Source organism: Toxotes jaculatrix, chromosome 2, assembly GCF_017976425.1.
Source record: "Toxotes jaculatrix isolate fToxJac2 chromosome 2, fToxJac2.pri, whole genome shotgun sequence".
Taxonomy (NCBI): domain Eukaryota; kingdom Metazoa; phylum Chordata; class Actinopteri; family Toxotidae; genus Toxotes; species Toxotes jaculatrix.
The window spans coordinates 15,295,754-15,317,130 of NC_054395.1; the positions used below are offsets into that span (position 1 = coordinate 15,295,754).

At 40.0% G+C, this 21,377-nt stretch overlaps 1 protein-coding gene across 1 annotated transcript; it reads right to left on the reverse strand.

The window, feature by feature from the left end:
• Positions 1-700: 700 nt before the first annotated feature.
• On the reverse strand, positions 701-20,373 carry pik3cd (phosphatidylinositol-4,5-bisphosphate 3-kinase, catalytic subunit delta). Its single transcript, XM_041054436.1, has 23 exons — positions 20,031-20,373; positions 18,868-19,042; positions 17,750-17,978; positions 16,789-17,018; positions 16,269-16,445; positions 14,890-15,045; positions 14,276-14,365; positions 12,961-13,182; positions 9,830-9,926; positions 9,284-9,414; positions 9,143-9,193; positions 8,852-9,019; positions 8,058-8,179; positions 7,818-7,961; positions 7,635-7,734; positions 7,382-7,548; positions 6,823-6,932; positions 6,029-6,107; positions 5,762-5,929; positions 4,064-4,187; positions 3,560-3,705; positions 3,331-3,463; positions 701-3,242 (listed from the first exon to the last, which is right to left on the reverse strand). The coding sequence occupies exons 2-23, from the start codon at positions 19,006-19,008 to the stop codon at positions 3,105-3,107; spliced, it is 3,123 nt and encodes a 1,040-aa protein (XP_040910370.1). The 5' UTR covers positions 19,009-19,042; positions 20,031-20,373; the 3' UTR covers positions 701-3,104.
• Between the last annotated feature and the right edge of the window lie 1,004 nt (positions 20,374-21,377).

Here is a 21,377-nt window from a genome sequence, read left to right on the forward strand (position 1 = left end):
CCACAGGCACAGCCAACACTGCACACATCAGGGGTCAGCGGTCAGACCAACCAGGGGCTGTTTTTTCCCCAGCACTGGTCAGTATACCTGTGCATACAAGGTGGAGATGGATCTCTGTATGATTTCTGTTTTGTTTGTTAATTTTTTTTTTTCATTTTATTTTATTTAAGAGCAGAACAGGCAACTTGCTGTTTCAGCAATGCAAGGGCATCATGGTCGGATTAACTTCCAAGGGGACTCCAGGGCAAAGAAAGTGTTGTTGGGATGCTGTTGGCCCCACTGTATTTCCGTATGTGGTTCCTATATATGTACTAAAGACAGACATTTCCCCCCATTGACGTATATCTGTTAACTTTGTTACATGATTGCCAGAACAATAAACAACGGTGGCCACACTAGATGGACTTAATTAATTACATTTGCCAAAACCACCCTGGATAATCCGAACTCAATCAGTTGCTATAGCCCCAAATATGGAAGCTACACTGAGTGTATTCATTAAAATAAGAGGGGCCAAGATAGGACTGTTGTGCATTTAATGATTAATAACATGAAAAATGTGTTTATTTTTTCTCTGTTCAGCTGCATAGAAAAAAATGGCCATAAGAGGCTACAAGGCTACAAGGGCTCTGACCTTTATCCGTAATCATCCTTTTTTAAGCAAAAAATAAAAGCCCAGAAAGCGTCAGTGAGATCTGCCTTTGCAAATTATTTATTGAGTGTAGGTTTTCCTCCCAACAACAAGAGAAGCAAAGGTGAAAACAAGACACAGATAAAGGACAGGTCTGCATCAAACCAATGCTAATAGGACAATTTGTCTTTGTTTTAGCTGCACACATGTAAATCAGGCCTGAGCCTTAAAGGATTGGTACCATTTCACATAATTCATGACTTACAATCAATTCAAAAGGCAACAGCAGTATATTTTACAATTTGCAAAAGTAGCCCATAAACTGAGTAAACTCACTCCTCCTTGCTTAAAGCAGCAGTGTTTAGCTAAGCCCATACTGAGGGACACTGATGACCCATGTTTAAAGTCTATTCCACAGTGAATATTTCAGTAGTTTAAGGTATTGATGCTGTATAATCCACAGCTACACTTGCTCTTCTGTAAAAGCCATCATTGTACAGAGACTCATACAAACGGTAAAGATCATTTTAACTGTTAGGCAAAATAAAAAGGCTATGAAAAGCACATGGTCGTCTTTCATTAATCGGTCCTTGCAGCACCGATGGCAGAATCTACAGAGTGTAAAGTCATCTGAACACACCATAAAACTGAATCATCCAGCACATGGACTCACTTATAACAGACAAAACACCATTTTGCACAGCATTACATAAAAATATAGAGGTGTTTGACACTGTAAGCATGAAATCTCTTTCATGGCACCTGGCACATCAGTTCAAAAGAACGCAATGGAAATCACAATGCATAAGTTAAATATTGAAAAAAACAACACACTCACACTCACACACACACACACACACACACACACACACACACACACACACACACACACACACACACACACAGAGCTTCATCTGCAATAGTACACATAGTCCAGATTTACACTTTCAAAAGGGCAATGTGAACAGCATCACATTTGAGAAACACACCCACAAGTCTATGGCTTTACACAAGTCCACAGATTGTCTTATTTTTGGGTCATACTGAAGCATGTGTTCAATATTTTGTCTGTTACTTTCACCAAACATCTATAACATCTTTGCCTGGCACCTGAGATCACTTCTTTGTCCAGTTATTAATGGCAGTCATTTCATTAATGGAATAGTTAGAAATTTTAGTCTCTCGACAAGAGTTACATGAGAAAATCTATGCTACTCTCATATCTATCTGTTAAAGATGCAGCTGGCGCCAGGAGACGGTTAGCTTAGCTTAGCATTAATACTTGAAATAGGAGGAAACAGCTAGTCTGGCTCTGCACAAAAGTAAAAACAATCTGCACATCAGCACCTCTAAAGCTTGCAAATTAATTATGTTTCATTTTTAGAAGTGCTGCTAGGCAGATTTTGTTTCCTCCAGGCAGAACCGGGTTTTTCCAGCTGTTTCCACTCTTTGTGCTAAGCTAAGCTAAACGGCTGCTGGCGTCATCTTCACGTTTAACGGAAAAACATGAGAGTGTTATTGAACCTCTCATTTAACTCTCGGTAGGAAGGCAAATGAACATATGTTCCAAAATGTCAAACTATTCCTTTAATGTGTAGTTGCTGTTTAGTGAGGATCTACTGGGTATCACAGCCTGGTACACAGGGAAGTTATCAAAATAAAGGTCCCATTCAAAGTTATTTTCTCATCTTACAAGAAATTGTAAATGTTACAATGCTTCCTGTCTAATGGCACTCCAAAGGCAACATACTGTACTTCAAGGCAATATTACACATCAATAAGTGATACAGCTGTAAAACACAATATCTTTTTAAAATATCCTTCATGACTTTGTACAAGTACTTAAGAGTTACCAAATTAAATAAAATACAATAAAATAAAATAAAAAATTAAGACACAATTGCAAATAGGCAGTTGGAATGAAAGGAAATGACACAGACATCAAACTGTACGAAAGACTTGAGGTGAAACTGCCGCCCTGTTATTGTACTTCGTGACTGAAAGGTATCATCTAAGGTCGTCATAAATTATCATCTGCTCCCTGCTGAGTAATGCAGTCGGTGAGATGAACTTTCAGTCTCTGCTTCTCTTTCAGTGATTCATGACACCTTTGCATAAGAGTGGCGTTTTCAAGTAGCGATTTCAACAAATCAAAAATCGGGTTTATTGACTGTTTTGATATGTCCCCAAGGCAAAGGCGTTCCATTGTTTGACGGGCGAAAGATGAGTTTGACGGGCTTCCCTCATGAAAATATCTGTATGCTGAAATGATGCTCCATGAGAATCGCACTGTCTTTGGACGCCTCCACTTAGTCGCTATTTACCAATGACAGGCCAGTCCGATGTAAACATTTGCTGAGTGTCTTTGAATGCTTTCAATAAAGTAAAATATTTGATTGTGTTTTCTTCCCTTTTATCTCCATAAGTTAAAATCCATAATTTTTTTGGCTTGTCCTCAGGTGTTCAGTGTTCTTCATGGTCTGTTATCTTTGGCCAAGGAGTGCATCATCCAGTTGACCTTGGTTTTCCAGCTCTCTCGCAGAGCTTCGTTAAACTTTACTTTGAAATTCTTCAGCGCCTCGTCCTCTGATTTTCCCAACGCTAAAGAATCCTTTTGGAAACAAGAAAACATTGTCAACATTATTATGACCCTCATTAGCAGCAGCAGCAGCAGCAGCATCATTAGCATTGTTGCATACCTTTAGATACTGGATGTCTTTGAAGGAAGTGAGCTCTGGTAGGCCTGCTGCCTTCATCATAGCAAAGAGGTTGACGAACAGCGTCCCGTTCCGACATAGGATCTTATAGGCTCGCTCACAGTACTCCCTGAACCTGGCAACATGGATGCAACAATCCAGTCATCAGTCATAAAATATGTGAACAGAATCCCGGACCAGTAAATCATTTACAGATACAAAAATATTGTACCTCTCAAACTTCTCACTGTTGTTTGTCCTTCCTTGCTGGATCACATGGACAAAGTCATAAGTCAAGATGAAAGGCACACGCTCCCTGTTGATCCCTAGTTTCCGCTTAAAGTTGCCCAGGAAATGCCCAAAGTCAATGTGGAACAGCTGAGGGACAAAGGTTAAAGGAGGTGTTAAGTAGGTTCTGAATCACTGACCGCTGTCACATTTCTTAAAGACTCACTAACTGGTGAGTGACCTCAGTGATCTCATGGTGAAACGACCATCTTGAACTTGACAAAACAATCACTGGAATTAAATTAAAAGTCATTTAAGCAATTAAGCATTACTAAGGTTGTTGGCCAATTGGACACTCTATTGCAAATGTTGACATACCAATCAGAATTGCATTGTCAGGTTAAAAGTACAGTCCATTTCCCTCCTTACATCTAATCACCCCCTTGTGATAAGTTTCAGTGTCCTAATTATTTCTTGTGTTGTAAAATATCACAGGGGTAAACCTCACCTGTCCAGTTTCCCTGATCATGATATTGTCATTGTGACGATCTCCAATGCCCAAGACGTAAGTAGCTACACAGTAGCCAGCACAGGACAGCGTGAACTCTTCTATTGCTTGATCAAGTTTGTCTCTGGTGACAATTAAAAGAAAAAGAGAATTATAATTAGAGAAACAAGGGTAGCCTACATAACTACAATACAAACACACACACACATCATTAATTCATGAGACAGGTTTTTCTTACTGCTATATGAAATATTCACAGAGGAGTTCCTGTGGCAGATTAATGATTGATTGTCAAGTCCGTCCGCGGTCTAGACGAGCACGGGGTTCACCTGTGTTAAGCTTTTACTAATTTTCTCCGCTCCAATTCTGGTGCCGCAGCATTTTGAGTTAATTACCCTTTCTGTTCTGTCATGTTCTGTCATGCGGTCAGCTGGCCTGCCAAAGCAACGCACAATGGATTATTCATTACATCGAATGATTTTCCTTCTTCAAGGAGCTTTTAGGATGGACGAGACCTTCAGACTGTCTGGCACCAAATAAAAATCTACTCTTATTTAATGTTGCTAAAGCTGTAGTCGCCTGCGCACTTTGTCTGACAGTCTTACGATGCTGCACACAGTAAATATTTTGATGTGAACAATTCAGACCACAAGAGAATTTCTTACAACACAAAACTCAAATGCTCTCATCAAAGATGGAAAAAAAAAAGTTTTCTCCAGAATGTCAAGAAAAAACCTGAACCTGCTTGCTCCAACTACAACCACAGTACACTATGCTCACATTAAGTGAAAAAAGTAAAATTTCACCCATGCAAATTCTTGTTATTTCATTCAGTTACATATAAAAAATGAGATCTTAACATGAAAGGTACCATAATATCATTAACACATCTGGAAACTATTTATTTTAGCCTTCATAAGAACTGTATTAACACTGAAAAATGGTTCATAACACACTATAATTTAGTTATAAACAAATATAAAGACTTTTAAAGTTATGGAGTGTTTGCTGACAATTATAACTTAGCGGATCTGGATCTCTGTTCTCGGGGGTTTAGAGTCTAGAATGTTTTTGTCATCCCGATTGTTCATACTTTAAATCCACTTTGTGCTCTGTTCTGTACACAAGACATCCATTGCATGTCTGTCCATCCCGGAAGAGGGGATCCTTCCTCCTGTGTTCTTCCTGAGCTTTCTTACATTTTTTTCCCAGTTAAAAAGTTTTTTGTTTTTTTTTGTAAAAAAAGATTGTAAACCCCCTGTTAGTGTAAAACAGTAAAGTGTTTCCACATATTATACACAAACCATAAGTGTAGTGGACACCCTTTCAGTACCGATGAGCTCGAAGAGCCGTGCCAATCTTAGTCAACAAAACAGGGCCAGTGCACTAGAAATGACGCATTTAACACCTCCACTGTGTTTCAGTTCCACACGATATCAAAATACTAAGCGATAGCTTAGTATCAAAGTCACATTTTCACTGAGCCACCTCAGTGAAAATGTGACTTCGGAGTGTTAACACCAATTTGGAGTCACACATGACGAGCACAAAATGTTTTTCCACAGATCTAATACTTTTCTCTTAGTACAAAAACCTATTTGTATTTTTTTTAAATATTTGGACTACCAAAAGCAGGTAGTTGGGATGCAAAAGTTGAAGATGACCAATAGTAACCACTGCGTCGTTCATCATACTCACTCAGGATTCTTAGATTTGAGCCAGTTGAGCAGGGCATCCTTGTTGAAGGCAGCGGTGGCGGCACTGTTACTGCTGTTGCGCTGGATGTTGGCGATGGTGTCAGAGTTCTTCACCACCTCGATGAGCCCCATCTTGTTCCCAGTGGACAAGCAGCCATATGGAGTCATCCTGTGAGAGCGGGGTGAAATTGACAGTATTGGGTTGGTGACGAAGATCTCCTCGTGCATAAACATCTACAGCTGCTGCGATCAGCTGCTTCCACTATACCTGAGATCAAGGCCTTCTTTCTTCCACAAAGTCTCCATGAGCTGGATCATCTGGAGGGTCAGCATGTCTTGTCGAAGATCTAAAGGTGATGGGTGAAACAAGGTGAAATAAAAAAAAAAAAAGAAATCATTTCATTGTCTCCAGTGATGGATCGTATTTAAACAGCATGCTGATTTTCATTCTTGTGCTGTTTGACTTTTAACCTTTCCCTTTTTGAATTTAGGGGACGTCCCTTCCCAAACCCACTGGGTATGCTTGTCTTTCCGGTACACTGTAATCTATAACCAGGTATTTTTAACCTTCCTGAAACTGTATGACTTCTGTATGTTAGGTTAGGTTAGGTAATTTTATGTCAACGTGCCATACACCAAAAGGTTGCATGGGCTTACAAGATGCTGTAAACATAACAAGCAAGCGCAATAACATGACAGAGGAACATATATAATGCACCTCCATACATGTTGCTCAGTGGCCAAATATGAACACAATCCTGCTTTTTGGGCAGCACAACTATAAAACATAACAGGCATATCTGAGGCATGAACTCTGCCTTTGACACATCAAAAAAAAAAAAATAATAAAGCGCGCTCATACGCTGTTGGTAAGTATCCAACACTAATTGAGCTAGGTGAAACACACAGTCCATTTATAAAATTGTGATGTAATGGACGATCAACCTCTTTCTGTTATCCTCTGGAACTGAATGGAAGCGTCCAGTTTCCACAGAGGCAAGACAGCACATCTCAGCTAGCTGTTAATGTGTGGCCAGGAATTCAGATTTTCTTGCATCTCACCATCTCCATTCTTGAAGATGATGCCCACCATGTCTCCTTGAGCCTTGTGGTTCTTATACATCAGCCAGACCGGCTTCATCTTGGAGTCCATAAATCTGCACTTATCTGCACTGCAAGAGTAAACACAGTCATTATGAGCACACAATAGAAAAAAGAAAAGCGTCATTTCCAAATGCTAGGAACAAGGAAGTTCTGCTTGTAAACAAGCTAACAGCCTATAACATAAATAAACACTGATTAACGGGATTATAATGACCAGGTTGGGGACAAAAAAAGAAAAGAAAAATGGCACCATCCTCACCTGTAAGAAGTTAGAAGTGAAATTTTGTCTCCTTTGATTTAAAATAAAACTTAAGTGGTTCTGCACCAATTAAGTTTGCCAATATGTTGAATAAATGTATTATTTTGTAAATCAGTAACATAAACCCAGAAAGGGACCAGAAATGCCACATAAAATTCAATTATCAAGCCAAAAAAAAAAAAAAAAAAAATGCAGCTGGCAAAAACGATTATCCTGCAGCGTTTGTGTGTGTGTGTCTACCGTGTGTCTGGGACTAACCAGATCTCAGCGAGGATGATGCAGGGGTTGAGCGGTGACTGCATTTCTGACAGGGCCTCCAGGTAGGAGTCCTGTCTGATACACAGCTTCAGGTCCTCAGCTGTCATCTTCTGGGAGCCCGACTTGACAAAGTCACTCAGGGCCTTCATTTTGCCCAGAGCCTCGTTCTGTGTGGCAGAGGCTGAGATTTGGTACAAAACAAACACACACATTTCCGAGCTTGAAGTCAGCACGTATAAGCAGCTGATATTACCTGTTTGGATAAGACCTTGATGTGGTGGATGTTTCCCCTGCAGTAGGCCTCCAGAATCAGGCCAAAACGCAAAGTCACAGATGAGACGTGAATCTCTGATCTACAATGAGCATAAATTCTCCCGTTAAAACAAAAGGCTTCAAATGCACATGACCTTGTGTTTTCTACTAGGCAGCAACTCACCTGAGGTGCCAAAACAGAAAGTGTCCTATCCTCCTGTTGGACAAAGCCCTCTCTAAAAGGAAAGTGGTGAGGTCACAGTCCAGGTAGGACTCGTACTTCAGGACCTGGACCAGCTGGATTAAATACTGTAGGAGTTCATCATCGCTGCATGCAGAGAAAATGATGCATAAATTATTATGTTATTAAAACTCAAAAATACATAAATGTCTTATGGATATTAAAAAACATATCTCAGTGTACCTGAGCTTCCTGAGGCATCTGATGGTGAAAGAACGGACCGCTGGGTCGGGAAAGCTGTAGTCTAAGAGCTCCAAGGCATGGATGGCAGGGAGGTCCGGCCAGTTCCTCAGCAGACTCACCATCTGTGAAAAATTAAATGTATATTTTTTATTTTTTATTTCAACTCTGGTACTCTGATGTGTAAGATGACAGATTAAACCTTTCTTAAGTGTCTTTTTACTTTAGAACACTTCCAAGAACGTCATTGGTTGGTAGAGCTGAAAAGATTAATCAGCATCTACAACTGATTTGTCGTATTGTTAAAGTCATCTATCAAACAAAAATGCCAAACATTTGCTGGTTTCAGCTTCTTCAGTGTAACGTCATGCTGCTTTTCTCTGCTTCATACAATCCTTGATTAAATATCTTTGGATTTTGGACAAAATAAACAATTTGGAGACTGAGACTGTCCTTACGAATTCTCAGAAATGCGACGAGCATTTTTAGTTGTTAGCCATGTATCGATTAACCAGCTAAATAATCGTCACAATAAAAATATCAGTGCATCTATAGTTCTGCTGGTGGGATTGTTCAACATGACATAAACTGATATTGGCTAGTCAATAAGAAGCTAGCAATTACCACACATGCCAAGTATCATATGTGGAATCACTAAACAAGCCACAATAACAAGCGTGAGGACTTTTTTGGACATTTTCTAGGTGTTTTCAGACCTGACAAACACAGACACCTGAGAAAACTGAACAAAATTGATCATAATGGGAAAATTCTCCTACTTCCCTCTCCATTTATACCTGAACTACGTCCTCTCGCTTATTCCACTTGGTGATGAGGAGCAACTTGGACAGACTTTCTGGATAATGGTCGCGGACTTCTGCACGGAGCTTCCACAAGAGTTCCTTCTCATCCTCAAAAAACTCGGTGTAGTTTTTGTTGTCCATGATTTCTTTTAGTTTCATGTACTGCAAAGAACCAACCGAAAACAAAATTCATAAAAATGTGTGGTCAGCAACAACTGCTTCTGTTTTTTTTTTTTTTTTTAAATTGTGTGAGAACTGTAAAATGTGAGATGTAGAAAGTCTTACCTCTTCTTTAGTGGCAATAGCTGCATCACCATTCCTCTCTATGTCACTTATCTGAAAACAGATGAGGATTTTTTTGGACTCACAGTATTGCAAATCAGAATTTCAATTATGTACTAAATATAGCCTTTTGGGAATAAGAACCTTATCAAGTGGAGGATAATAAAGAGGATGTGGTCGGATGTTGGGGAAATGAATGAGAAGCCCTGCAGCACTGTCCACGTTAGGATTCTTCTCAACTGTTCCCATCGGGTTCAACAGATCGCTTTTGTCATCTGTAATTTAAAAAAAAAAAAGTCATATATGAAATGTACAATTTCGTAACTGCTTTTATCCACTTACTGTTCTGTATTCCCTGTATATTTTCATAGTCAAATCACTCTAAACATGAAAGTGCGTGTTAAACATATTGCTCCAGCAAACCGCAGAGAATGATAAAATCATTTTACGCTACAGACAAAGTGCATAAACACGTAGCCCTGCTTTACAGCCAATCTTCTGACACCAACAAACAACAGCCGTTTCCACATCTTGAAAAGGCTATCTCGCACATCAGAAAACACATCATGTCTGAATATGTGGGGTTCTGATGACGCCACAAGTCTCTGTTTCAGCCTTCACTGTGTGCTGACACTGTGGAGAAGGCTGTGAACATGTGAGGTGTTTTTGAAGAGGCAAGGCTGAAAGTACCAGGAACAGATGGCCATGTGGGCAAGAGGAACTCCCCAGTCTTTAGTTGGTCCTTGTAGTCGAACACCATGGTGTTCACCCAGGCTATGGGACAATCCTGAAAGGAAAGAGAGAGAGAGAAAGAGGGGACAGGGAGGATTAGGTTTGCTGATTTGCTTTACTGACCATCTGCAAGCAGGAAAATCATGGAAATGGAGTCTTTGAGACTGAACTATAAAAAGAAAGAAACAGAGGGGCAAAGAGAGACAGAGAGAGAGAGAGAGAGAGAGAGAGAGAGAGAGAGAGAGAGAGAGAGAGAGAGAGAGAGAGAGCTCAAAGTGTCTCTCAACTAACCTCCATCGTTGTCAGTCAACGTTAAATAAAGATTTGATCAGTTACAACAAAATCAGTTCATTCAGCTGAATTCATCTCTATCACACTACATTTAGTAGCTGGGATATAAAATCAGATCTCTGTATCTATTTTAACATCATTCTGCTCTTGTCTAAAAGTAAAAACATAACCAAATTAAATTCACAAAATCCAAAAGATGTTTGAAGGTTCTTCAAAGATAAGGCATTTCACTTGAATTATTTACTCTTTCTTGTAAATGTGCTTTATTTTGGAGGTTCTTTTAAATTCAAATCAAACAGCATTAAAAAAAAAGCTTTTATATTTTGATAAGAAATTTTAAAGCAAGTTTGTGGCAACTTCATCATTTATCATGTTAAATAATAAACTGTAAAGAAAATAACTTTGCAGCTTCTCATAAGCAGCTCTCATGAGAGTGCTTCTATATTTACAAAGTCTCAAGTGTTACAGCTAAAGTTGGAACATAAGCAAAAACAGAAACAAGTTCCAGGCGATGTTCAGATGAAAAACAACTTGACCATCCAATTTGATAAAAACGAAACAAACACATCTGGGTTGAAAACACCAAGTGACAAAAAAAAAAAAAAAAAGGCAGCACGCATAAGCACGAATGGCTAAAATAGCTAAACTTCCGTCTATCTTTCTGCCGTCTGGCTGCAGGACTTCTCTTCCGGGCAAAAGAAGAGGGAAGTGGCTCAGAAAGCAGAAGTAGCCTCGACACCCATAAAACACACCTGGCCACCATGTTTGGGAGGTCTGCCCAAACATGGTGGCCACAGCTGGTGCAACGCATCAAAACAAAACAATGCTGAGACCACAGCCGCAGAAAAAGGGGAATTACTTATTGTTCACTGTACTTCAGTGTACAGTGTGTGGAGGCTCTCTCCAGTGTAGTGGCACATATGTTGTTCATGCATAAAAGAAGATCTCAAAAACATAAGAATGGTAAAACCAAACTGTGTCACTACTGGCTTTTTATTAATGCTACTAACTGTGGCATTTGTGGCAAGTGAAGCATGCTCATATTTAAATTACTACATGTACGGTAATCAGGACTGTGACTAATTGGATTATTTTTTTAATACTGATTACTCTAACAATTGTTTTCTCAATCACCAATTTAAAATTTCCCTGTGCACAAAATGTCATCTAAAAAATTGCTTCTATTGTAAAACCAACAGACCAGAATCAAAAGATATTCATAACAATATAAATTCATAAATATATGAAACAGAAAAAAAAACATCTGGAATTATCAAATATTGAAAACTGACAATTAATTCACGATCTAAATAGCTGCACTAATTTAAAATTGACAAACCAATTCAGTACTAAAAGTATTTGTTTTAAAATTTGCAGATGTATGCTTTTGTTGTACTGTTGTAACGCATTACTGTCATTATGAATGTTAGTGTCTATAGATGGCTCTCCGTGGTTTCACGTATGTTTCTCTCAGAGACAGACTGTCTGTCTCTTGGTCTATTATAATTTACATAAATTAAACAAGTTGTCCAACACAGACATACAGCATCTATTTTGGACATATTTAAATTCTCGTTAAACCTCCACATGCCTTCAACTGAATGCAGATGAGACCAACCGAGTCCTATTCAAAACAGCCCACATTTTAGCTTCCACTCATGCAGTACAGTTAATGAAACTGAAGCTGTTCAGTCTGAAAAAGAACTGATAATGTGGTTAGAAAGCAGTAGTTATGTTTAAACCTCATGTAGAGAAAGACAGAAACAGGCTTTTTGTGTTGGAATAAAACCTGTTGTAAATCACCGTGCAATTGATCATCACATCTCTGCTTGACTGTGGAAATATTATTATAAACAACAACAATAATAACAACAATATAATTATAAGGACATGATGTGCACCTGAATAAAGGCTCTCCGTCCATAATAGGTAATGTTTGCGTTGTAGATGTTCCCTGACAGTGACTTGCTTTTCTCCTGTGGTTTAGTTTCTGTCACTGTGTCAATAAAGAGCTTTAGATACTTTAGAAAAGTTCTGCAGCTGTGGGCTGGTTGTATCACATATGGATAGATGATATCCGTTAAGAAAAATAACTTCTGGTTTTTATTAGCCACAACCAAATTTGAGGGATCCCTGCTAAATATTTCCCTCTCGATTACCCACAGCATTAAAATCCATTACTTCAGTTAATGATTGTAATGTTGTTGTGGATGAATGGTGCTTTTACAGCATGTGCTAGCAATTGTTATCAGATGTGTTGCACTCCGAAATATCCAGTATTTGGCAGAAAAAATAAAGGTTGTGTGCTAGATAACAAACTTTTATCTAAAGTGTCCACTTGAGAAAAATAAGTAGCAAAAAATTGCTTTGCAGTGTTTTAGGTCCTCCACTCTAAACTGTCCTCAACACAGGCCTTTAAGTTGAGGAGTAAAGTGATAGGTAAAACGCTCTGTGGGCCAGAGTGCAGTAAGTACGAATGGTGACTGTGAAGATGAATTTAGAATTCCTTGAAAATGTTTGCCGATTCCTTCCTTCCTTGGAGTGATGTTCAGATAAAAGGACTGAAGCGGATGAAATGTTAACCGCAGCCTTGCCACTGAACACACTTGCACAACCAGACGCAGCAGCAAAACACACCCACACATCACACACTGACTACACGCACTACACACTACAGAGGAAACGGATCTGTTTGTGCTTGCTAACAAATTCACACTCACCACCCCAAGCACTCAACTGCTCAATCATAAGTAGTACAACTGAGGCTCGAAAACACCATAAGTTTCTCCTGGACTCACCGCTTTCTTATTCTTCTTTTTGGTGCCGCGGGGTTTCTTGGTTTTCTCAATGACAGCGTAGAGCGCGAAGCACAGGCGGCTCATGCGAGGCAGGTCGGCCACGTTTATGTCAAACTCCAGCTTTTGATCCCACAGCGGCTCAGAGCACACTGCCACCTCTGAGCTCGTCACCACCTTACAGAGCAGTTCGCTGCCATGGAACAGACCAGCCTGCACCACAAGCTGGAGGGGAAACACACAAACACAGTAGTGATTAGATGGGAGGCATGACATGTGGTTTGGAAGCTGAAGGGTTTAGCACATCTGTGAGGAAGATTGTTTGTGGAAGATGTGCAGACTTCACTAGATGATTCAGAGTTTCCTGTGTCACTCGGGTTATGAGTCAAAGGGTCTACACATTCATAACATAAGCGGGTTGTGATGCCTTTCAATGCTATGCAGAATCAGTCGAGAATGATAAACAACCCTGAGAATTAAAATTCAATATTAGGCAGCCATTAAGCTCCTGTCTTTTGCTAAATCAAGATCTGAATCTATATTTACAAAATATATAAGTGGCTATATGAGTGGCTATTATCCCCCAGGGTGTGTTTTCAAACCCGTGCCTGCCAACGGCAGACATGACTGATAATTATGTGACAGGACAAATTTGCCATGAGTCATGTTGTGCTCTAAGGAGCAGGCGGAAGAGCACTTACACTTAATAACCCAACTAAACAGTAACATAGTTAGTTAAGAAACTGAATCACAAACACAGACACACATTAACAGAGTTCCCTACTTGTCTTCTCAGTCTTTTTCTTGTTTGTCAAATTGGTTGAAAGGAAACAAAAAGAAGTGACAGAGAGAAAAAAAAACAACAAAACATGGTAATATGGGTTGTGACTGGATATTTCTACATGTTTTGTGCAAGTCATTTACAACAAAATGTCTTAAAAGGTCGTCACATTTCAACATAGGTTACAGACTATCTGAAGTAGCAACAAAATGCATGCATCGCCTTCAAGAAAAAAAAAAGAAGTGTATTGAAAGCGAGAGAAGGAAAGACAGCATGAAGCCTTTCTTTTTTCTTAGAATCTAGGCCTCAAAATGAGACGTAAAAACCAGATAGGCCCTCCCCACTTCCTGTTTTGAAGTTTTAACCAACCGCCTTGATGAATTATGGGAAACGTGTGGTCTAGACCATGTGACCCCTCTATCATTTACATGTCAACCTCGCTGTTCCTACAACTGAAATTAAGATATTGGTAAACAAGTGAATGCCACATTTCATTGAGCAGCAAAGTGAGAGAAACCCACGCAAAACCGCACCAACCTTCATTCCTTCATCTGCATTGACTCGGCTGCCCTGCAGCAGGTGAATGTAGAAAGGCTCATTGATGGACCACAGAGATGAGGTATTCTGCTGCAGAACGGAGTCAGAGGAGAGGAAAATTAATTTTTTTAATAGCACCGATTTAAGTCTAAAGCCATGAAACTGTTGCTACAATTTCCTGTTTGGCAACATGTCAAAAGATAGAAGCAAGTCAATGCACACTTTCAAAAGAAAGTTAAAAAGGGAACAAGGCTTGAAACTGGAGAAAACTGACAAAAAGCTCTCAAAGGTACTCTGTCTGCGCATTTTTTGAGGTTTTTTGCTTTTGATGAAAGCTTAATAATAAAATAAAAATTGTAAAATTGTTTAATTTATATAATAAATCATATATATATATATATATATATATATATACACACAAACAGCACTACAGTAAATGCAAGCAAATGTGTCGTGCCTAAATTATCTACATTGTGTTGCACAGCATGTTTCAAGTGTGCCAGAGTCTGTGGGGGGAACAACTGTGGAGAGGACAGAGAAAAGGAGAGGCAGAGAGAAAGAGAGGGATAGCTGCTCTGTTAATGAAAAACGACAGCCGTCCGCCGATCTCTTACCTTCTTCAGGGGCAGAGGAGGAGGTCTGGACAAGGAGCGGCACTTGTATATTTGGTTGCACATTCTGTCCTGTTCCTCCTGAAGCTTGCTGATGGTGGAGTGGTGCACCATGGTTAGGTGAGGGTTTTGGCCATTTCTCAAACATGAGAAAATGTACTAGGGAAAGGGAAAAAAAAAAGATGGAGATAGACGACAGAGTGGGGGGTAGGGGTGAAGGTGGAGTGGTGGGGGGTGGGTGAGGGACAGAAGAAGAAATGATTTTTTTTTTTTCTGTTGTTTACTGGTACAACCATCAGTCAGTTCACCCACAGATATTTCCCAGAGTTCTGATAGCACTGGTTAACTCCTGGAGGCTGTTCATTTGCTGTAGGTTAATGCAGCCGAAATCTCATTATGTGTGGATGGATGCAGTTCCTTTCTGCAGGGCTGCTAGACAGATATGAGTCACCCCTGCAGGTAGCTGGAGTTTCAAAATCAACAGTGGAGTCTCCTGCCACCAAAACCTCGACTCACCCCACTCCTGATCTGACAATTATTTCAGTGATTATGGACCACCCGCACAGGGCAAAACTCACAGATAAACAGCACTGAACAGAAAATCATCCACATCCACTGAGAAAATAACAGCTCTACTGCCTACAAACAGCGTTCCATCTTTTATCATTTTAGAACAGTGAAACACCAACCCCCCCCCCCCCCCCCCCCCAAAAAAAAGACTCTTTAATGTCAAAATAAAAATAAAGCCTCTTCACATTTATCAAAATAAAATGAAATTAATTGGCTCTACCAATTTTAACAGTTCGATTTCATAACGGATTACATGACTAGTGGAGGATAATTTTAGCTCCATGCTAATCGCCGTGTGGCACCATCGAAACACCACATATTAGCAAAAACACACCAACGCAGCCATGAAGCACTGCAGTGGCAGCATCAGATCTGGAAGGCTTGTAGGGGCAGAGGGTAAAATGAATGCAGGAAAATACCGAAAACTCGACCCCAAACTTAAAGCTACAAAGGAATCGCTTCAGAACAACAATGTTAATGTGCACAAATCTAAATCCAGAATTTGTAACAGCTGCTTCTTCATTCAACTGCCTCATGCCCATACTGCCCATACTTGAGCAGTTTGGGAAATAATAGTAATACCAAACTGGAGAGCCTAAAGGTGCAAAGCTGATACAGAACTATGATCCTTAAAGACAGGAGGTGTGGCTCTACTTCATGTTGGCGTTTTTGTTGTTGTTAATCCAAATTAAAAAAAACACAAATGAAATAGATTTAAAGGAAAATAATGTGTAAAACGATAAAATATTAACAAAACAATAAGAAATAAAAGGGCAGCTCTACTCAGAGAGGGCGTTTTTGTGGTCACTCACTTTGAACTGGCACAGGGGATGTTTACCATAGATGAACTCCAACCGCCCATTGACCTGTAACGTGTAGTCCTCAGGCTCCTGTCGCACAGAGCGGAAAACGGTGGCCTTCTTCTTCAGGGCGCTTTTCATCAGAGCCAGTGGGCAGTCCTGAGGACCCTGCTGCAGCATGAAGCTTTCCTGTAAGAACAACAGACGACATGATTCAAATAAAGGTGCCAGCATTACAGAAAATTTTACAAAACTTAGCTTTCATGTCTGTGGATCTTGTCCCCGAGTGATGTTTTGAAGGTGGTGTTTGTGGTGTAGGAGGGGGATTTCCAAAGGTGCTCACATTTACTTAACATCATCCTCCACAATTTGTCTACACAAGGTGGAACCACAGTTTTTCCAATCAAAGCTGTTGTGCTCTTTGTGGGGTTCCCTACTGCTGCCCCATCATACCATTACATTTCATTTGATTTGTCTTAGCGACCTTTGCATATATGACTCACATAAAAACTACAACAGCAGATCAACTCACATCAGAAGCCTCAAACTTGACGTTAATGAAAATCTTGGTGTTTTTAGACTTCGAGCTACCACAGTGGGGTGGAGAGCAGCATGGCTCCAGGTCACATGGGAAGCTGTACTCCATCCACTGATGCCATGGCAGCATCTGCCGCTCCTGAGCCTTCTCTTCGCAAAACGTGCGCATCTTAGTCCGAAACTCATTCACCTCGTGGTTCTTCTGGGACTCAAACTCATGCAGACCTGAAAAGTCATTATTTAACGTGTCAAAGAATTCAAGTCTTGAACAGTGAGAGGAACACTTCACTCAGTGTGAGAGATTGTGTTTATACAAACATTTGAAAAAGGCAAAAGAGAATATGTTATGATCATTTTGGTGACTTATTGTCATGAATGAAAACAGAAAGAGAAAGTCCACATTTTTTTGGATCAGAGTTCCTTCTTTTTCATTCAAGTGTTTAGCGATCATTTCATTTAGGATTTAATTTCTAATAGTGCTGCTACTGTGCTTGTTGGGGTGGTTCTTTCCCGGAGTTTACGGGTGGGGTTAAGAATGGGAATCATCTCTTCCCTGAGCCAGAGGTGAAAGATGGCAGCAGATTAATTGCCAAGTAAATGGTAGAGGTTTTTATTAGTTGACTTATAGAAATAACAGTTCTCAAAATAACATATTTCTCTTAGCTACCACTACCACAGCTTCTTCATTACCTAAATATGATGATGGATGAGTCAGCCACTGCTAACTGCAACACAATATTAGACTGAATAATGAATTCTTTATTGTATTCTGTATATTTACAGAATACAAGCTGTCTCTGAAAAATATCATGACAAAACTCTAATCTTCTTTTTGTCGACGACAAAGGACTGCTTCTTATCTCATGTTTAATAACTGCACAACAATACCACAACAATACCACCAACCACCAAAACCTGACAGCAGGTTATCTCTGTCAGAGAGGAGTGGTGCTGACCTTTGCCAATTAGCAGGCTGATTTGGGTGTTGGTGAGTTTCTCTACTCGGTTGCCCTCCCTCGCCACCAGCCTCAGAACACACATGAAGGGTCGCACATCGCTTAGACGCCTAAACTCTTCCTCCAGCTCCTCCCTCTCTGCTGTCTCGTTGATGCACGTGAAGACGTACGCGTCGGGATCACCCAGCGCACTGAAAAGGGCCTCGCTTCTGGCATTTTTCCAAACCATCTGAAACAAGAGACAACAGCAATAAATGAGGTTGAGAGTATACTGCGTATGGCCTGGAGTGCACAGTGTGTTCTCTGGTGCAGGTAAAAAAAATAAATAAATAAAAATATATGTATGCCCGAGGGGATCATGTAGAAGCCAGCCTTATCTAAACAGTGATACAAAACCAGCCTTACCATTATTATTTTCAAAAGCAAGACAATACTGACAACTGAAGCGCTGTCGAAGAATAACATACGCCACGGCTCAGATTTCTCTAACTAAATTAATTGAGCTACAATAACCTATTGTGAAAAAAAATGACCATGGCAGTTTGAGAACGGTTTCTAAAATTCCCTGTGAACTACCCAGACTAGAAAGACATTTAATCTCTTAATCATCTTAACAGCTTCCAAGAGTATCATTACTTAACGCAGCTAAATCAAACAGCCTGAAGTGGCAGAACTGTTGGCATAGAAACTGGCACATTCACATTTAACAGCAGATCTGCTTCAGCAGAGAATCTGGCCGTGTATACCAAGGCAGCAAAGCTGTGGCTCCTTTTCCTTCGGTTGCATCAAAATTTCAAGATGGATCAAAAGCACAAGCAAGCATTGTTCAGAATGTGTCGTGTTTTAATTAGTTTAATGCCTGAAGGAAATATTAAGTGAACCAATTTGTTTAAAAGCGCATGGAGCAAATATTGTAAATAACAACGGCATTTTGCAGCTGTGGTCATCGGAGCCGCAGCGCTCTGCTGCAGTCAATCAATTACAATCTATGAGAAATACAGTGCTGTATTATAATAGATACATATGCAGTTGATGATTGTATTATGTATCATGTCTTAGTGGGAAATCTTTAACAAAAACAGTTATTGAGGAACTCATGGGGATGCAGGTGGACATACTTTTTTGATGTTTTTGATGGTATCATTCCGAGACACAGGGAATTTGAGGAAGATCCCAGTAGGCAGCAGGAAGTCCATCATGATCTCGTGGACGCCCTCCTTCTCCCACTCCTCCTGCATCCCATACTTCCCCGGGGGCATGGTGACGGCCTCTCATTTACCGTCAGCTCCTCTGCTGCTCACCGGAACACAAGCAGGCCATCCACATGGAGGAAACACAGCCGGGGGTTAATGTTAATGTCCTCTATTAACATGTGTAACCGTATATATGTACATGTGCAGTGCGTTAGGTGGTGTGACACTGTGTTTGTTCCTAAAAACCCTGAATAACATTTCTTTACAAGGCTGTTGTCTGAAATCAGAAAGCGCAAGAAGAATGTGTGTGACATGAATGAATGAATGAATGACATGACTGATGAACAGTAGCCTGTAGCTGCTCAAACCAGATCCCTTCCCCATCTACTCAGTACCCTGCCAACGGTGGCCAATTCAATGCATATATTAGAATATATAATAAATATGATATTGAAGACAATAGTATTTCGACATTTTGTGTTTTTGGAGTGCTGCTATCAGTTTATACTGCGCAGCCTTTGGTATACAGGCTTAATTCATACACTTCCACCCTGGGAGACTGAATGTTCTGCCAGAAAGTGCAACCATTTCTTTGGGGGGGTCAAATAAGGTGAAGACACAATACATGGAACTTAAACTGACTGAATAACAAACACCACAAGAAAATAGAGGTCATTTGGAAGCTGGGCTACCTGCTACTCAACTGACCGTGCAGACAGAAAACAGTAAATTTAGAGTGATATTCTCAGTAGCTTGTCTTAAAATAATTCTGGCCTATTGATTTTGGTAAGAGGAAACTTGTGCAGTGTGAGCTGCTTTGTCTGTAGCTTACTGTCAAGAGTAGGCAGACTTAGGCTTATATAAAAAATGTACTTGAGTACATTTTAAAATGCCTTCATTATGGGTGTTTTAACGCAAAAAAACATCTTTGAAATCAGCCCCGGGAAATGAAAGCAGAAGGTACAAGAACAGAAAGAGTCCGATATAAAAACGAGATATTGCTCTGTCTGCGTAAAAAAAAACTAAACAAAAAACTTGTTCATATATCACGGCGAAAGCCTCGCCAACCTGTTAGCGCAGACACTTGCCTGTCAGCTCTACAAGCCGGTCATCTCTTCATGGTTTTGTCACAGCGAAGATGGAGGCTGTAACATCACGGTGACATGTCTTGCTCCGGCGGCTGTAAGCTGCGGATGGATCCGTGAGGCGAGGTGAGGTGAGGTGAGGTGAGGTGTTGTTAAAAAAAAAAAAAAAAAAAAATCCAGCTCAGACGGACGCAGCGCTCTAACGGTTCACGTGAAGCGGAGAAACGTCTCCCTGAGTCGGTCGGTCGGTCGGACAAGTGCGCTGTCATTCATACAGTGGATGTTGCTGCACCAACTGACCCGGACTGAGCGGCTGCGCTCTGCCTCTCCAGCCCCCTACGGGCCAAGGGACCGTCCACCAAAAGTTTACTTCGCGCGAAGTGAAAGTAAATTCCTCTCGCGCTAACTACCTCCCGCCTTCCACCACCCCTCCTAAATAATTGTACATTGGGAGCTGGGAACTATGGGTTTTTTTATGCTTTCACATGTGTCTGCTTGTTGGTTTGTTTGTTTATTTCAGCAGGGTATCGAAGCGATTTACTCCAAACTTGGCAGAGGTATGCGCTCTACTGCTTAGTGCCTTACTTTTTTTTTTCTCTGTTAAACTGTAACTATGTCATCTAGAGGTGAAATTCTCACTGACAGCACTTTAGTTTAAACTGACCCCTGTTTATTTTCATTTATTTGCATGTAGTAGTACTTTAATGTAGTTGTAATGTATTGTATTCTTCAACCATTATAACTCCTATTAAGCACATTTTATTTTATTACAACTGTTTTTCTTACCATATTATATATTTAATCCTTTATTTTTTTTTATACACTAGCCACAATGGAAGTCACAGTCATTGACAAATACATTAATAAAGACTTACATCTTCTTGTAACTGCCTTATGATGTGTTATAAACATTTATTAAAGTTTTATCTTGCTTATAAATGCTACATGGGGGAAGGGGTTAAAGTAAAGTGCTATTCAATTAGTCGACTAATTGATTAGCTGATGGACGGAAAATTAACAGACAGGAAATTGTTTTGATAATTGATCAGGCAAAAATGTCAAATATTTGGTGCCAGCCTATGGTAGGTATGGTAGGTTAGGTAGTATTTTGAGAAACAATGTGCCTGAAGTATCAAAACTAAAGGATTTCAGTGCAGAAAAATGGGCCCTGTGAGTTTGAGTGTATTATATTATTACATTTTTTGAATCATTATTTCTTGGGCATTGTATATAATGTTCACAATATTTTCTGAAATATAGTGGAATAGAAGTGTAAAGTGGCTTCAAATGGAAAAATACAATAACTTCATGTTTTAATAACAGTACATGCGTAAATATACTGGATTTGGA

Coding starts and splice junctions, on each gene's coding strand:
- pik3cd (XM_041054436.1), bottom strand. CDS start 19,008: ATGCCCCCGGGGAAGTATGGGATGCAGGAGGAGTGGGAGAAGGAGGGC. Junction 17,979..18,867: donor CCATCAAAAACATCAAAAAA/GTATGTCCACCT, acceptor CTCTTGTTTCAG/ATGGTTTGGAAAAATGCCAG. Junction 7,735..7,817: donor TTTCTGTTTTGGCACCTCAG/GTGAGTTGCTGC, acceptor TGCTCATTGTAG/ATCAGAGATTCACGTCTCAT.